This window comes from Brienomyrus brachyistius, chromosome 10 (assembly GCF_023856365.1).
Source record: "Brienomyrus brachyistius isolate T26 chromosome 10, BBRACH_0.4, whole genome shotgun sequence".
Taxonomy (NCBI): Eukaryota; Metazoa; Chordata; class Actinopteri; order Osteoglossiformes; family Mormyridae; genus Brienomyrus; species Brienomyrus brachyistius.
The window spans coordinates 9,791,531-9,809,657 of NC_064542.1; the positions used below are offsets into that span (position 1 = coordinate 9,791,531).

Here is an 18,127-nt window from a genome sequence, read left to right on the forward strand (position 1 = left end):
AATTTCTAATTGTGTGTGTTATATATATATATATATATATATATATATATATATATATATATATATATATATATAAAATTTGGTTTATGGGCTTAAACTTAGTTCTCATTTTATCCTAATTTAATTAAAGATTTTATATATTTTTTTTCTTAGCACTTCTTCGTTCCTAAGTTTGTCTCTTGAAGCTCCGACGTGTTTCCTTTCACACTTTCGTGGTGGAGTTTGTCTTCCGTAAGGTTGGTCTCAGCCTCGCTTAACTGTCTCTTACCGCTGTTGTCGGCTCATACAGCTGATTTAAACATAGTTAACGGTACAATATAATAACCAAACGTCATTTAAAAAATAACTGATCCATGTGATAAAATGATTTTGTCTAATATATGACTACAGTCTTTGTCAGGCTTCGTCCTTGCGCTCTGAATGCGCAGCGAATTGTCCTCAGTGACCCGCGGATTCATAAAGATAGATAAGAAACGCGCTGTTGATCAGGTATTTATTTACTAATTGGGAAGTTGGGGGGTTGCTGATTTTAGGGTGGACGTGTTCCTCCAGATTCCGACACCCCTGGAATGCAGACACTTCTCCAATGTGCCGAAGTCACGGTATATAAAAAACTTGCAGGTACATTTACATATTTCTCTAATATATTTCCTCCAAAAATAGGACATTCGATTATGTTAAGGTAGTAACGCAACTTTTCTTTCGGCTATTGGGCCATTGCTTCATGCACCCAGTCAGCAAAAATCATATTTACAGTTAGATGATTCAATTTGACTTTCTATTTTATTTTTAGGTTCTCAGCAGTTCTAATTAATGCAATATTTCGAAGCATTCCTGCATTGTTATATTTATAATGAACACCACTTTCTCTCATGAGGCAGCCAAGCAGTTGCTGCATGGAGGGAATAATCGATTCTCGAGCCATCGATGTAAACCAATCAGGTGTTCCGGCGCCTGTTAAGGTCGCTCTTTTAAAGCTCTGCCTTAATCAGTCTCTTAAGAGATTGTTCGGGAAACAGATGTAGGAAAGGAAATACCTTTTGTAAGATATATCTTTTAAGTCTTCGTAAGATGCCAAGAGTCATCGTTACTGGAAAACACACCCTTGTGTGGTTTCTCTGATTTTTTCCCCAATCCTGCCAGCTATCCATACTAAATTCATTCTCCACCACACCACATTGCAGAGCCTCCTGTCTAGTCAGCACCCCCAAGGTCTGTGAGGCATAAAACCTGGTGGTTTGGGCAAGACTATCAAATTTAGGGTGCTTAACGTCTGTGTTTTTCCTCACGTATATAAAACCAGCTTCAGCAAACTAAGAATCCAAACTAAGAATCAGTCTGCTGTGCCACATCATTGAAAACCTCCATCCATTCCAGCTACCATAGGCAGAAGGCCATCTTGGATGGGATGCCAGTGGTTCTAAAAGTCCAGATCTGACATTGTTAGTTACCCAGTTCTTCCTTCACCTTGTCTTGATAACAAAATGTCTTGGCTGTGTCAGTGTACTTAATGCAGAGTGGCGCCTGGACCTTTGCCAGATCCTTGAATAGGATGTTTGAGAGCCTTTCCTTGAAATCAACAGGGATCTCAGTGGTGGTGACAATGGGTGTGGTTTGACTTAAATGACTCGCGCTGCCCTCCTCCGAGTTCTCCTTTCTGCCAGTTGATTGGGAGTTTGCCACAGAATTCTGACACTCTGAGCTGCTGCACTTTTCCAGGTCTCCTTCATCCAAGCAGCCCGCTGCTTTGTAATTCAGAGGAGGTCTTTTTGTAAATGCATCATCGATTGTGTCGTCAAGGCAAATGCTCTCAAGGGAGCAAAGTCTCTCCTCCTCCTCCCAGTCACTTTTGGCCTCTTCTATCAGCCACTCTTGTTCGTTTTTTGTCCTCAGGACTGTGTATGACTGTCTGTCTCCAGTGGGTATTTGTAAAACAGAGTACTCCATTGTCTCGGGGATAGCTTGGGGATAACTGGCTTGTTGCGGAGGAAGTTTGCCAGTGACGTCTGGAAGTACGACGTTTCTAGGTGATACTGCAGGAAGGGTTTTGTCTGGACAACTGGGCAGGGAATCCATCTGGTCTCTCGTCTTGCCAGAAGCTTTGGTAGTGGGGGGTTTAGAGCTGGCCTTTGGTTCCGCACTGGTGGCACTGTGGCTGGTGATGACTTCTTCGATGCTCTTGTAGATCTGTGCCACGTCTTTGGACAAAAATGTGAAGTGACCTTCCCCTGAGTGACATCGCCGTCCAGCCTCTATAGTGATTGTATCCTGGAATGACAGGGGAACGAAAGACTGCTTTCATATAATGTTACATGTTTCATTACTCCTAATGTGCACTGGCCAACTAACTAAAACCAAAATACTAAAAGAGCAATACGTGAAGAATCATTTTGTATTAGCATGTGAATCAACAGCAGAACCAGACCTAGACTAGAACTATAACTTGAGTTATGATTATTTTTCATTCTCTCAATAAATAATTGATAGCTTGGATAAATATTCCTGTCTGGAGTTACCTTGTCTTGGCCATAACGCCTAAGAAATGGATACGGCCAATCATAGATAGTTTGTGATGTCACGGGGTCCAGTAAGGAAATTGCGTCATTGCTGAGGGACAGCAGATAGGATCCTGAAAGATTACACCGCACTGCTGCTTCTGTCCTCTGGATGGTGACTTTGTACTGGACTAAGGGAAACACAACAGGAAATCTGTTAAAAGTATTTCAGTATTAACACCAAAAACAAAAAACAGTTTGAAAGAGTCCATATTAAGCGATAACTGCTCTCTTTCGGCTCTAGGATATGCTTGAATTTTAAAGAACTGTCTATACGAGGGTTTCCCAATCCAGTCCCAAGGGATCCACATTTGATCCACATTTTTGCTCCCTGCCAGAGAGTCCACGTTTTTGCTCCCTCGTCAGGACTGTCTGTGGGTCCCCACGGACCAGATTGGAAAACACTGGTCTGTACTATTATTTTGAGTTTAGGGTAGGTCTATATATAATTAAGGTTTATTAACTTTCACTTGTCTAAGAGCACCAGATCTTCATTGTTTCATCGTTAACGGCCAACTGAAAGCTGGCAGCGAAGAATCCACAAAAAGTCGACAGCCGCTCTGTACAACCTCTGAGGCAACTGTGACGTGTCAGCATGTTTCACAGCTGGGTAAGATTCTGCTGCTCTGGCGTGTGCATGGATGCAAATGCCTACATAACAGAATTCTGAACATCGTACACATGTTTAATTAGCCATGGATTAAAGCTAATTTTACGATTTTATGTTACTAAAACAGCTTGAGATTTATCATATTTTATAAGGAAGTATAGGCAAAAGGAAATGGCTTGCAAGAAATGTTTAAAATCTGACAGCTTATCATCACCGTATTAGTACATATCCTATTACACAATAGCTGCCTTATGTCACACATACAAGAGAATTTTGCACAATTACGTCCAGCATCATCGGCAGCTTAAAGAGAGCAAGCTGACTTCGCACCTGTTTTCCATGAAGAGTATAATTCATTCTCCTCCATCAGCATTTCCTCTTTTCTGCTCCACTTCTGGTTTCCGTCATTCCACTGCATATTTGGGCAGAGCACATGAGCAGGGGTTTAAAGATCACTTCTGCAAGAATCGCTCCCTTTCAGCAACAAGCTGAAACAAGCGGGGCGCTCAATTAACCGCACACGTGGTCGAACATATCAGCAACACAGGGGATGGACATGCCCTAACCCTCCTCACGTATTTAGACCTACGTTCAGAGTTTTCTGTGCAGCAAGGCCGCAGATCACACCTGGAATGCTAGCTGGCAGAGCCTGGAGACCCAGTCCTCGTGGGACTCGGCGGCTAATGCGTAAGTGCGCTGGGTGGTGTTCAGGTAGAAGGCCATGTGGTCTGGGGGGCAGCTTTCTTCCAGTGCGGGGCAAATACTGAGGCAGTCGGCCAGCCGGATCACCCTCCTGCCTGCCTTCCAGATCCCCGGTTTCATCTGGCCGTCTCGCACGACATACAGCTCCACTCGGCCGATGCCTGAGGAGCTGGCGGGGAACAGCATCATCCAGATCCTCTTCCAGTTCTTCTGTAGGACCAAGAAGATCCAGATGGACACCTCAGACATGTGTTTCCGTTAGCGCACTGACTGCTACTCTTTGAGAAGGAGATGACAGCCATGACACAGCTGGGTCAGGTGTTACTAAAGAGCCTGATAAATATACATGGAACACGAGTCTTTTCGCAGGTAGTTTTAGAGCATTTAACTGACATCCAAATTATTACATTTTAAAGTGGAACGATATCAGTGAAATTGGCATCCACTCCCATCCGTTGGGTTAAATCCTGTTCAATATTTTGTTCATGCCGACATGTGTACATGTCCATGTTTCAGTACTCAAATAGCCTAATATTTGTAAATATAAAATAAAGAGGTTCAAACGCTCCCTATTAGTCTACTAAGAAATTAAAAAAGGAACTAGCAAAATGATTCCTCCTAAAATCTCCACCAAGAAATTTACTTTCAGGAGCCTTGTGCATTTTTCAATTTAAAACATTATGACTCTGTTATAATATGGTTAAATACTGTTAAAGGCATTCATGGTATGGTTTTGGTTATATTTATACAAAACACACAATATTTAAAAAAATGTAAAGGTTTGATTAAATATGCATACATTTTGCCATAGATACATAGCACAAACCCAGATACTTAAACATAATGATATACATTTGTCCAAATACATTTTACAGTGATTATTTTTTACTATGGTATAATGTGTAAGTGCAGGCCAATATGAGCAGTCTTTGTTCTATTTGTGCCTGTTCACTGCAGCCTATTGTAGGCCAGCATTGTGCCTCATTCTACAGAGAACAGAGCCCTGTTAGTAGGTGAAGTGCCGAATGTGTTTCCCTACTAATAAAGTTCATATGCCTGAAAGTTTCCTGTTTTTTTATGCCGAGCGCATAGATTCTATGTATGCTGAACGAAAATTCAGCAAGTTCGAGGAAGACTGAGCTCACCTTGCCGAATTTGACAACCTGAAGATACAGGGCGCCCTCTTTAGCTGGAACTTCCATACTTGAGAGAGACACGGACCGTCAGCGCGGAGCTTCTTTTCTGGTTAAGATGTTGCCTCGGTGGGAAGGAGATGTATTTCAGCAGCTGCGGCTATCTGCTTCTCCTCTATCGCATGCAGCAGGGGGTGGGTGGGGAGTAGCAGAGACTCAGCACCTCCCCCGAAGAATGATTTGCTTAACCTTCCTTCCCTGTTTTTTAATTTTTTAAAATTTTGAAAACCACTGGCTCAAGCTACAAAATCTGGACAGGAAGGACTGCCCCTCAGCTGGAACGTCCCACACATCTCAGGGGCAGCTTCCTATTTTATAAAATGCCACAGCATGTACTGGAAGCAGCCGTGTTCTGACTTGCTTGGGCTCTCACTTGACTGGGATTCCCAGCTGGGCCCTGAATATATGCGCTTTGCTCGTCTCCCCCTACATTGCAGATATGAACAGGCATCTCTAAATCGCCCAGCGTGGGAAGATGCACCTGTGCAGGGTACCCTCAGCAACCCTGCAGTGAATAAGCAGTTAATGGGAAATGTTTCTTGGCATTTCATTTAGCCCTAACAATATGCAACGATTCTTACACAAATTTCAATCATGTCTAAGTGTACTGCCTCTGCATCTCGTCAAGTTTCGCATCACAAATTTTCTATACAAGCGTACAATAACCACCAGTTTCAGTTTCCTACCTTGACAATACAAAACCATCATTTTGGTTAGAACCACGCAGCCACAAGATCAGCACAATGTTCTGTATCAACTAGGTTTTGCACTAGAACTGAAACTCTCTTTTCATGCACAGCACGAGTAAGAAACATACCCCTATTGTCTAAAAATGTCACAAGGAAAAGCTCCTTCTACTGTACCGATCAAGGCAGAAAAACACCTACTGTCACTATCAGAACAGCATTTTCCCCCCACGAACTACGGTACAGCGAATTCACTCTCACAAGATATAAATGTACATCCATTTGTGCAACATCAACCACTGAACTTGGCTTTACACCTTTATTTTACATTCCTTAAATGTACATTCCTTTGTCAAAAAAAAAAAAGAGTAAAATATGACGATAAGAGACGATCATTGTCACACAGTTCACTTATGTACAAATGCTTTGGGAACAAAAACATTCTTTACAACTGTACAAGTCTGCAGCACTAAGCAAGACGAGAAAGAACTTCATGAGCAAACTTTCACCAAACCCTTAACCAACCCAGTGACCACATTTTAGGGAGAGACTGAAGTGTAAACGGCCGCCTTTCACACTCGGGGTGTCGTCCACGCCGCGCAGGTCCCCGGCCGGCGCGTTAGAAGTCCATCGAGCTGTGAGCCAGGTAGTCCTTCCGGCCGATGTTGGTGACCTGCTTTGTCTGCATCGCCTCCAGTTTTGGACAGTCGGTGATGCGATGGCCCAGACCTCCGCAGAAGGTACAACCTCTTTCTCCTATGATAAAAATAAATCCAGCGATTTATCGTAAACAAGATCGCAGTTAGTTCCTATTTCCAGTAATACAAAATTGCGAAGGTTTATCTGAACATTAAAGGGCTCCACCACAGACCTATACAAGCACAGCAGACAGACAGTCTTGTCGGCGTACTCCACAAAGATGGTGAGGAGGACTGACGTGCAGCCCCAAAACCTCTTACCTCCAATGTCCAGCATCGTCTCATCTCCGGTCTGGAGAACCTGCAGGACAGGCGGGACCTTCTGCTTGGCCTCTATCAGCAAGGCTTTCAGGTCCATCAGAACAGACTCGTCTGTATCAAAGGATTGGGGGTTGAGGTTAGGGGGTGAGAGTTAAACACCGTCACTCCATGTGTGTGAACCGCAGCAATGCTTATCTGTGACATCTCAACACATACGTACGTTTCGAATGGTTTTGTTTTCTCCAAATGCAGACCTCATTCGTGTTGAAAACCAATATTTTAAAAATCATTTAAAAATTATCAATACAAACCACAAACTAGACAAAAGATTAAACCTTTCAGTAACCCTAATTTATTAATAAACGATGATTAGTATTTCAAAATTATCAGAGTACAAGTCATTTCCTCTCTTCACACATAGATAAAGACTCTGTCTTCAGCTGCAACACGGAAAGTTCAGCGCACACTATCTCTGGAAACCAGGTCCTATATTTAAAACTTTTTAAAAAGGAAACTATAAACCACACTCTTAAGCTTGTGGCCGGCGATACAACGAAACGTCACATCAAAAGGCCTGAATCGTACAAGGCGTCTGCAATACTCAGGCAAGATAACGTAGCATTATTTTTGTCTTTAGTGGGTAGGAACATTTCAGGTCATAGCGGCTGATGCTTCATCCACCCTTCTGATGTCAGCCCTGAACACAATGTCAGCATCTGTGTCTGGCTGAGTTCTGAATAAGAAGCTGTTTTCTAAAGCAGTCTGTCTCTTCAAAACTCATTCTAATCCAATTTACACGTTTAGGATTATAAACAGTATGATAATGGTCTGGAATCCAGGTATCAATCATTTGTTTTTCTTTTTCTAAATAAAACCTTCAATACTAGTTTCCGAAGCCAAAATGAGGAAACTTATAATGAGTTGTTTTCCGATTTCCAGTGTTCAAGAATGGAAAAATTGGATACAGGCACTCACATTCTATTTTGTTTTTTTTTTCAGCAATATGGTAAAACGTCAGAGTAAACATGGCAATAGAAATGACACCCTTAGCTGTGGCAAATGATTTCCAATTAAATCTTTGAGACTCGTGTGATCTGGTGCGGATTTTACTGGAGAAATCTCGCAGTCAAACCTACTTTCTGAACAGAGCCGCTGTCATGACGTGCTGATAAGTGTCATATATACTGTGGGACCCAATTAATAAACCGTCATCAATATTCCACTCAAGTAGCTTGTCACTTACGAGGGTCACAGCACTTGTGTCAGATGAAGGAAAAAAATTAAATAAAAACAAAACAACACAGGATGTCAGCGCTTGCCGTCTGTTGTTTCCATTTTTGATTGGAACACGAAACTGAAAATCTGGAAACAAGCCGATACCAGTTTTCTCATTTTGGTTTTGGAAGTAAACATTGGAAAAAAAGTGTGTTCTTTTTGTTTCTGACTTAGAAAATGAAAAATACACGGATTGTCCTGGACTTCAGTACTGCATTAATTTTTAAGTAGTAACGTTTAACACTACGGATGCTTTTATAAACAGAGGGGCATGTAAGGACTGAAAATCTTATGCCAATGTGCATAAAACTGGGGAATATATTTCATTGCTGTGAATCACTTTAGCTTTATAGCTTGCTTGTGTACAATAAAATGTTTAATGCTATATATTACTGGCAGATGGAAACTATTACATACCACAGGCTTTGTTGATAAAGGTTGTGGCTATCCCGGTCTTTCCTGATCGTCCAGTACGTCCAATCCGATGGACTGAACAGGGGAGAAGAACGCAATTGAGTTTATAATGAAAACCTTTTGAATACCCTCTACAATGACAGACGCGTGGTGTAAATAAGAATGGACACTGAGCGCATCTTACCGTAGTTCTCTATTTCCTCTGGCATGTCATAATTGACCACATGCTGGATGGCTGGGAAATCGAGACCTTTAGAGGCGACATCTGTGGCCACAAGTACGTCTTTCTTTCCCTCCTTGAAAGCCTCTATAGCCTTGGTCCGTTCCTCTTGATCTGGAGAGAACCAAAACAGAACTCGATTTACAGGATACGGCGTGACAGTGCCTGTATGCCACACGGACGGATACGGATCTGATGCACGTATGACTGACATAACTAACTGCCCCCCCTGTGATACAAGATAGGAGAAAATGCTAAGCTAGCCCATACTATTTATGCACTATATCCACAAGAGTATGAAGTTATCCTCTCGGTACCTTTCCCGCCATGGATAGCTACTGCTTCCACGCCTTTGAGCAGGAGATACTCGTGAATAGCATCAACATCCGCCTTTTTCTCAGCAAATATCAGGACCTGTGTTGGGCAAAGACAGCCTGCATTTCAGAAGCATGTCCCGTCCAGTTCTTCAATACTTATACATACAGCCGCGGAAAGAATTAAGAAACTACAGCACAACATTGATAATATATATATATTTTTTGCAAACTGCAGCCTGGGTCTTCCCCGTTTCTCGTTAATGAAGGGCTTCTTCCTTCCTTTATGGGACCACAGTCCTGCTTCTAGGAGCCTGATATGAACTGTCCTAGTTCGCACTTTACACCTGCACTTAATGTTTCCCGTTCCTTTAAAGTTCACTTGATGTCATCCTCCGATTCATAAGAAACTGTCGGATAAGTTGACGGTCACCTCTGGCATTAGAAAGCCGCTTCCACTCTCTACCTGGCTGGTTTCTGGTCGTTCCCAGTGTCTCCTGGTTCACCTTATTTTTGTGTACTGCTGTCCTAGAAATTTTGAACCTGAAAGCATCTTGCTACTCAGCATAGCCTTCTGCTAGCAGAACCACAATTAAACCATGATTTAAAAAAATGCAGATTTTGTTAAAATATAGAGTGGTCTCAATTTTTTCCACGGCTGCATATAAAATTGTTCGTACTTACCGGAGGCGGCGTCTTCTGTAGACATTCTAGAAGGTAAACCATTTTAGCTTCTTCTTTGACATACTCCACTTCCTAAACCCAACACAGTGCAATCTAAGACACGGAATGGTGACAGATCCTACCAGACGATATATATGAGCAGCAAAGACACTGCATGACAGCTGTCAGCATGCATCACCTGAATGACATCCAAGCTTGCGGCTCCAGCTCTGCCGACGTTAATGGTGATGGGCTTCACCAGGGCACTTTTAGCAAAATTCTGGATCTTCTTTGGCATGGTGGCACTGAAGAGCAGGGTCTGTCGCTGACCCTAATGCCAGAATATCATCTGATCAGACACCAAACTTATTTTAATAAAAACTGCAGCCCCACCGACTGAACTCACCTTAAAATAGGAGAAGATTGTCCTGATGTCCTCCTCAAAACCCATATCGATCATTCTGTCAGCCTCATCCAAGGCCAGGTAGCGGCAGATGTCCAGGCTCACCATCTTCTTCTGGAGGAGGTCCATCAGCCTGCCGGGCGTTGCCACCATCATATGCACGCCACTGCCAAGGCCGGGTGACAGCGTTAGCTCCGTTAAGCTCATTCCACGATCCCAAGCTTCTGCCCCTATTCCAGACACTTACTGCTTGACCACCTCCATTTGCTCCTTGACGGACATGCCACCGATGCAGAGGGCGCAGCGTAGCTGGGGGGCCCCCTCCTCCTCTAGCAGCTTGCAGTAATATTCGATAATGCTGTGGGTCTGCCTGGCAAGTTCTCGCTGCAAGAGGGCAACAGCTCAGGCCGGGAAAACCACCCAATGACTGCTCACAACCCTGTGCTCATACAACTCTACAGGACTCTACAGGAACGCGTACGATACATAAACCTCACATGAAAAACCCACTTGGATGATCCGGCAGACTTACAGATGGACAAATGATGAGGCCATAGGGTCCCTCTCTCTTGTAGAAGGGCAGCCTTTTCTCTTGCTCCAGACAGAACATGACGATGGGTAATGTGAAGACCAGGGTCTTCCCCGAGCCAGTGAAGGCGATACCAATCATGTCTCGACCTGACAAACTAGAGAAACAAAAGAACATTTCAAATGTACAGACACAGTGTAGATGAAGGTTCAGAACCTGAAAGTGCAGGAACAATAATGATTATTACATTCCTTTAGTTATGGTGACTAATGGTTAACAGAATGAAGACTGCAGAAAAATGACTTGAAGCAGCATCATTACTTGTCACATACACAGTGCTCACAGAAAGTCCTGGGACATTTGCTTAAGTCAGTAAACATACTAAAAATGTATTGGTTTTATAACAAAAATCAATACTCCATTCCACTGTTAACAAAAAATGCATATAACATTAGAAAAAAACAGTAGTTTGAAATAAAACATTCATTTCAAGAATTAATAAACTGAAACCCAAATTATAATTGTAAACGAGTTGCTCCGAGTCAAAAAGTTCATTGCCGAGTCTTATTTGGGTGTTTTTTTAATTAGTAACACCTTTGCAGTAACATAAAACACCAAACGTTTGTGTTTAGTATCCCTTTGGGGGCCAAAGGCTACAATTGCAATTAATAGTGAAATGGCAAGAACAAAACTGAATGAATTATGACACTTAATAAAAAGAAAACGTGCAGATATGTTACAACACTGCTTGATAGAGGACAATCTACAAGTATTTTTAAAGAATTAATCAAGCGCCCCAGGAGTTTCCCTGAGCACTGTAGCTACCAAGCTAATGCTTTTATCCAAAGTTACAATTTTCAACCATTTATACTGATATTTTAAGGTCAGGCACCAAGGGCCAAAATGACCAATTATAGTCTAGACCTATGTATCTCACCCTGTGTGCTATAAATCACACACGCATTAACATACTGTCGCTACATTTCTCTAACCCGGCGCTAAAAGCTGACTCACACAGTTGGGATTCCTTGGATTTGAATGGGCGTTGGGTGAACAATCCCTTTCTTCTTCAAGCCTTTCAATATTGCTGTGAAACACAAATATTACACATCAGGGTATAATGTAGATGTATCTGATCTATAGTTAAACCACAAAGACATCTGATTAATCGGTAGATGAATCAGTGAATCACTGATCAAAACAAAAATAAACCTGATTTTTGTGGGCAAAGCCTACTGTAGTAGCAATGGGAATATATGTGAATTTAAAACTTTGTCCTGTTCTTATCTTGTTTTGTTCCACAAAAATTTCTTTAAGCTTCTTCTGTTCATAACCCTAACACACCAGGGCCAGATGCACAGACAGTGTTAATTTTGTCAACAGCCAATGAGAGCGCAAGACGTAGAGTAAGGCGAAACTAGAGGGAAGAATTTTAAAAGGAGTGAAAAGTTTGTGTTTGGTTAGAAACTGTTCTCAGTTAACCCTTTCACACCAGGGCCGGGACCAGTGCCGAGCCTAAATTAAGGCCCAGTCGCTGCATCATCCCACAGCAACATGCACACACTCTACCCTTTCGGCACCAAGTACAGTGTGAATGGTTTTTTGGGGGCCGATGAGATTTCCAGCCCAGGTACGGGTGATCACCGGCTGTGGCACCGGCCAGGGCTTGGTGTGAAAGGAATAAATGTTCAGAGAATTATATACTATATCGAGTAAACAGAAGGAAAGACACAGTAAAGCTTAATGCTTAGGCCTAAATGCCACACTAATACACTTTTTTGATGCATCAGCAGTTTTATTGTATTTTGCACTTTGTTTCTGAAAAAGGGTTATCGTAAATTGTGAATGTCAGTTTTGTGCACGGTTAAATGGGTGTTTGATAGGCGTTTTGATGACCTAATAAAAATGATTACAGTATAAAATGGACACACAGTTAATTCTGATGGATGTTTTAATGTCCTAATAAAATCAAAACATGGAAAAGGACAAGTATGTGTTGTTAATGTATGCAGAAAATAAATATGACCTGTGAAGGAAATGCGATTGTACTGCACTTTTTCTAACAAACTTTAGGCATTCATTTTAATATATCAAAGACCTATGGTAAGTCAGTAACGCATTCTCAGCCTAGATAACTAAGCATCATAGGGCGTGCCTATGTATGCGGTGTGCCTATGTATGCGGTACGCTTATGTATATGGTGTGCCTATGTATACAGTACGCTTATGTATATGGTGTGCCTATGTATACAGTACGCTTATGTATATGGTGTGCCTATGTATACAGTACGCTTATGTATATGGTGTGCCTATGTATACAGTACGCTTATGTATATGGTGTGCCTATATATACAGTAGGCTTATGTATATGGTGTGCCTATGTATACAGTATGCTTATGCATAAGGTCTGCTTTCTTCTCAAGGGAATTTATACAGCCGAGAGAAATAACCTTCAGCAAAATCCATTTCAGTGTCATTAACCTGTCTGAGAAAATTTTGACCAAAAAACTGACAAAAATTAAACCTGAATTCCACGGACCAAATCTCAACTAAAACAAAACAAAAACAAAGGACTAAAATGTGACTTTAATGCGGCTACAATTTTCAGTAACTGACAGACTAAAACTAAATGAAAAAAATCGTGCCAAAATTAACACTGTACGAAGATGTAAGAAAAGGCCAGGAGACTCTCACCTTGAGGGAACTTCATTTCTCTGAAGCTCTTGATGGGCGGAGGGACCCCATCACCCTCGACCAGGATGTGGTACTTCTTCCGGACGCGGTCATGTCGCGCTGGCGGCATAGCCTGGATGTAACGGGGGCCTTTCCAGCTGAGGACACAAAGCTCGGCATCACCTACTCCAAAGTCAAGTCGCGTGTCGCAAAGTACAAGGAAACCTTTTCTGTTCACAAGGACTATATGGAAACCGGCAACATTGTGGTGCTTATGTTTATAGGAACAAAGGCACTTAAACAGAGAAATGCTCTTTAAGAAGAGAGGCTGTAGTGGTGGAGATACCCGACTCACCTTGTTTTTATTGGGTCATCATATGTAATACCTTTGGCCATTTCTTTTACAGACATCAAAGCTGAAAAAAAAATAAAAAATAAAAAATCACTATCTGTAATAAATACGTATGGACAGTAATGCATTAACGAATAATGAAGGAAAGCAATAAGCTACCCCACACCCACCTCTGCCCTCTGCTACACTTTCCAGGATCTTCTCTTCCTCCTTCAGCTGCTTCTCTTTTGCAGACTCCTTTCGAGCTGGTGGGACAGAGAAACAGAATTAACAACCATCTCTCCTTTAATAATTCATGGAAGAGGAAAAAATATATATATATATATATATATATATATCACACCCAGCTGGATGAAAATCTGATTTCCTTATACGGAGGATTCTATGCACCTTCCTGTTTGGTGTTGGTGCTGTTGGTATATCATTGTATGTTATGCTTGAAACCTATCAAAACCCTTTTAATTGTTTCAGGAATGAAATTATAGAAATTACAAACATTATAGAATTTACAAATGCATAAATAAAAAGGCACCTTCAGCTTTCTCCTTGAGGTGTTGGTGCTGGTCCAGCAGACTGATGTTAGATCGCGGGCCAAGTCCCTCTTCGTCGTCTCTGTGTTCATTCCTGCCATCTTTCTGTTCTTCCTCCGTCGGTCCCTTTCCTCGCAGCTGCAGCAACTTCTGTAGCTACAGACGCATCAGAAGTGGCTCTTTAGTCCTTACAAAAGTGACTCTTCGCCTCATTGTAACCCTTTGCAAAATACCTGCTCCTCAGCCGAGGCACCACACAACAAGATCCTCACGTCAGGGGAACTTTCCCTGCACTTTTGGTTTGACGGAATGCAACTGAACAGAGTCTGTATCACTGCTGATTATACACTCATTTTTTTTTCCAGCTCAAAAGCAACAAGACGGCAAGACAGACGACTGGATGCATGAAGCGCCATCAAATGCACAGCTTGAGTGCAGCGTCGTCATTCATAGCAGCAGTTCAGGGCCCCTGAGAGCTCTCCCCCTGCTACTGTATAGCTGCACTGTCCCTTGCACCATTTTCACCTAAGTCCTGCCTTCCAGAACAAATTAAGAGAGGAGTCATGCGGGTACGTCGAGCAACATGGCGGCACAGCAGACGAGCTCAGCTCACCCACTAATACATTTTGCATATGCGTCTAATTGCTGCTCACGACTTTCAGCGAACTCACCTCGTATTGTTGCCATACATTTGAATCACCAGGAAACGGTTTTTGAGCTGCTATGAGCACGACTACTTCAAAAGTACTTCAAGGAAGGAATGTCCACTAAATCGAGCCCCCACTTAGACAGAGGACGAATTAACTTCAAATTTACCATGCAAATGCAGGATGCCGAATGGGCATGTGTGATGAGATTGCTAAAATGAGCGCTATGGTCCGGGGAGTAGCTGCGGATGTTTTGACCATCAAAGAAATGACCACCGAGCTGACGGACAAATTACACAATATAAAGGATTTTGACTGCACTTTGCACAATAGTACTCAGTAAGTATTCAAATACATATGATTTTTCAGGCATTTCTATTAATTTCACTACAGTACCCAGACATGGCGATTAATTGTAAATGACATTGCCAAACACAGAGCTAGTTTTGAGCAGGGGCACGATGGTAGATTGTAATCGGGCAGATATATACACTGAACTAGAATTAGCAAAACGTACATGATTTAGTTGATTAAATATGGGTCAGAATGGGGGGGAATAGAACAATGTGACACTTGTCAGCCTTAACCCGCCGCTTCCCTGAACAGACAGCTTCACTATACAACAGCTATTTGGTTTTGAAAGCTACACTATGACCTCACTAATGGAAAATGTAAACTAAAAGCTGTTCTATTTGTAACAACGCCACTGCCCAACACTGAAAATAAAGTGTGTGTAGGTTGGTGGAACAAAACAAAAAAGAAAGGAATATATATTTGTCCAAATGACTTGTGTAAAAACCGCACAGCTAAAAAGAATAGAACTGATATCAGGTATTTAAGCTATGTGTCACAATTTCAACTAAATGTTTTTTTTAGTTTCTATGCATACTACTGCAACATAATTGCATCATTCAGTACAAGGGTGACATCTCTATCCATTTTCTATCATTTTATGTCCAGTACAGGAGCACGGTGAGGTCAAACCGTATCCCAGGGAACACTGACATATTCTGGGATACCAATCCATCACAGGACACACACTCACGCACTCTGGGCAAATCAGAGACACCTTTTCAGATAACTGTATATTTTTGGGCTGGGGGAGGGAAACAGCCCCCAAAGGAAGCCCACCTGAAGTGAGGAAATGCATGAAAGCCTGTCACAGATGGGGACAGTTCTGCAGAGGTGCAGCTACGGCACTACTATGCGAGTGGTTTGAGTGGGTGAGTGGTTGATTTGAAACACCTTAAATGTGGCATTTCAGGGACAATATACGTCAACGTAAACAAAATACACACTAATACAAGAGATGATTAATTTGAAAACAAGCCTTTCAAATTAAAATGGTATAGGGCTTCCCCTCTGAATCAACATCAAGATTTTTTCCCTGCGTTACGAAGCGTTTCATTACCTTTTGCTGCTTTTTCAGCTTTATGGGAACGTATGGGACATAGTCCTCTTCATCGGATCCATCTGAGCATGGCTTTTCGTCGTCTTCCTGGTAAACCCTCTGAAACAAATCAAAGATTCTAGTCACACACTCAATAGCTCATACACAAGTCAGACAGAAAAAGGTATATACAAGATTAAGATTAGCTTTATTTACCCCAGGGGAAAATTTCGGTATGTTCAGCAGCAAGAAAGGCAGTACATGGTGCAAACACAGTAAACACAGTGCACACAGATTTTAAAAGCACACCAGTTTCCAATGGTAACAATTCTCCGTGGCGTCCCACCACAGCAAAATCTTTACTGCCTTAGCAAAAAATAATAAAAAAATCAGTCCAACCAATTAATCATCGAATCAAATGCCAAGTCTTTAGCTACCTCCATCGACAGAGACGGAACCAAATAATAATACTAATAATAAAACAATGGCCTGAACTGTTTTCTGTAGTTAGTCCCTCTCCCCTGTAATACTGCTCCTACACTAAACCTCTTGATCCACAGGACAAAAATACATGAAATACTCTACAAAACGGAATGGTGTTATTTAAAATATATAAGATAAAAATAAATATTATTAGTAGTAGTAGTAGTATTAATACTATATTATTAGTAATTGGTATGTATTACAATTATATATATATTACTATACATTATTAATAACAACAACACTCATAATAGTAATAGAATAATTATGCATAAATACGCCATGTTTAGTTAAAAAGGTAAAGAACTGGATTGTACAGTAACAAAATATATAAAACATTTTGGAGATTTCAATGCATCTTGGACGTTACATTGGAACTGCTGAACCAAGCTGCATTTTGCTGACGCAAACTGAAAGAGAGAACTTCAGCATAGCATAATGCCTGTTAACAGCTAAAAAATGCGTAATAAAATAATAGAAATGTAAAGGTTTTCCTTGACTATCCACATCATGACTTAAAATGTAACATTTTACAAACCCATTTAAAAAAATAAATACAACTGAGCTAGTAATGTTTAGGCATAATAACATTTTCACTAATGCAGTGTAGTGCTCCCAAGTAGCTTGATTTATACGACTAATACTTAACGAACAGTGGAGCAAAAAAGAACACTTATTGTGTTAGCATATTCAGTAAAACAAATGTCCATTCCAGTAGATTACCTTTTCTAACTGGAATTTGCGTTTGCGGATAACGCAGTCGTAAAACAAACAAAATTAGGCCATAAACGTGACCAAGACAAGGAGAAGCCCACAAACCCTCATTTTATTCATAAGCATAAGTACAAAAACGCGTATTTATCGCGTCGACATTTTAGTAAGAAGCAGTTTGTACAGCTTTGGTATGTGTAGCTTTTCAACAGTCTTCCGGTCGACAAAGATAAGAGGTATGTGTGTAGCCATAGCATTAGTACCAATAAATATATGTAAAGTGCGCTGCTTTTAACAATTATATTTAAGCAAATTAACACTTGATACTCAAAATTATCAGACTGAACGCATAATACAATCGATTAGTATCAGAATACACGTACTACTTCTAAAGTCCCTAACATGTTAGTAATCATGATATAGAGGCAGATTTACTTACTATTTAAAACAGCTTTCAGACATTACTATAATTGGAGGCTGAAGGGTACTTTTGCTAATTACACTGATACAAAACCATCGGTGTACAATAAAACCAGATTAAGGCTTGTAATAGCATCGCAGGAGAACGAGTATGTTATTCTATAAACTCACCTTCCTTGGTTTGTTTTCTGAATCCATCGTGTTTTTCTTCGTTATTTGGTAAAAGTGTGTATAAACTCTGTTTTCTAACGTGGCGTTTCCTCTAAGTACCAAAATTACTACAGCGACGTAAAAAAATCGCACTGTGGGAAATGATTCGGTCGCAGCATTTCCTCGTCATAACTACGAAGTCTGGTTAGGACAAAATTGATAGTCGAAAAAAAAACGCCAAAAATATCT

The 18,127-nt window shown here is 41.2% G+C and overlaps 2 protein-coding genes across 2 annotated transcripts; both read right to left on the reverse strand.

Moving 5' to 3' along the window:
- Positions 1 to 137: 137 nt before the first annotated feature.
- Positions 138 to 5,883, reverse strand: dok3 (docking protein 3). The gene is made up of 5 exons (XM_049028230.1): positions 5,013 to 5,883; positions 3,793 to 4,077; positions 3,496 to 3,577; positions 2,517 to 2,686; positions 138 to 2,268 (listed from the first exon to the last, which is right to left on the reverse strand). Exons 1-5 carry the CDS (start codon positions 5,067 to 5,069, stop codon positions 1,444 to 1,446), a joined length of 1,419 nt encoding a protein of 472 aa, XP_048884187.1. The 5' UTR covers positions 5,070 to 5,883; the 3' UTR covers positions 138 to 1,443.
- Positions 5,884 to 6,051: 168 nt separating this feature from the next.
- On the reverse strand, positions 6,052 to 18,073 carry LOC125750424 (probable ATP-dependent RNA helicase DDX41). The gene is made up of 17 exons (XM_049028229.1): positions 17,900 to 18,073; positions 16,136 to 16,234; positions 14,080 to 14,233; positions 13,718 to 13,792; positions 13,551 to 13,611; positions 13,217 to 13,353; positions 11,538 to 11,610; positions 10,527 to 10,680; positions 10,242 to 10,378; positions 9,998 to 10,160; positions 9,791 to 9,922; positions 9,613 to 9,684; positions 8,932 to 9,028; positions 8,579 to 8,728; positions 8,398 to 8,469; positions 6,706 to 6,816; positions 6,052 to 6,502 (listed from the first exon to the last, which is right to left on the reverse strand). The coding sequence occupies exons 1-17, from the start codon at positions 17,924 to 17,926 to the stop codon at positions 6,366 to 6,368; spliced, it is 1,851 nt and encodes a 616-aa protein (XP_048884186.1). The 5' UTR covers positions 17,927 to 18,073; the 3' UTR covers positions 6,052 to 6,365.
- Positions 18,074 to 18,127: the final 54 nt, after the last annotated feature.

What these genes read in the sequence shown, in the direction of transcription:
- LOC125750424 (XM_049028229.1), bottom strand. Translation starts at nt 17,926, where the DNA reads ATGGATTCAGAAAACAAACCAAGGAAG. An exon ending in AGCTGAAAAAGCAGCAAAAG is followed by an intron (nt 14,234 to 16,135) that starts GTAATGAAACGC and finishes ATGCGTCTGTAG; the next exon opens with CTACAGAAGTTGCTGCAGCT. An exon ending in CCTCAAGGAGAAAGCTGAAG is followed by an intron (nt 13,793 to 14,079) that starts GTGCCTTTTTAT and finishes CTGTCCCACCAG; the next exon opens with CTCGAAAGGAGTCTGCAAAA.
- dok3 (XM_049028230.1), bottom strand. Translation starts at nt 5,069, where the DNA reads ATGGAAGTTCCAGCTAAAGAGGGCGCCCTGTATCTTCAGGTTGTCAAA. An exon ending in TCTGCCAGCTAGCATTCCAG is followed by an intron (nt 3,578 to 3,792) that starts GTGTGATCTGCG and finishes CCAAATATGCAG; the next exon opens with TGGAATGACGGAAACCAGAA. An exon ending in GGCGTTATGGCCAAGACAAG is followed by an intron (nt 2,269 to 2,516) that starts GTAACTCCAGAC and finishes CTGTCATTCCAG; the next exon opens with GATACAATCACTATAGAGGC.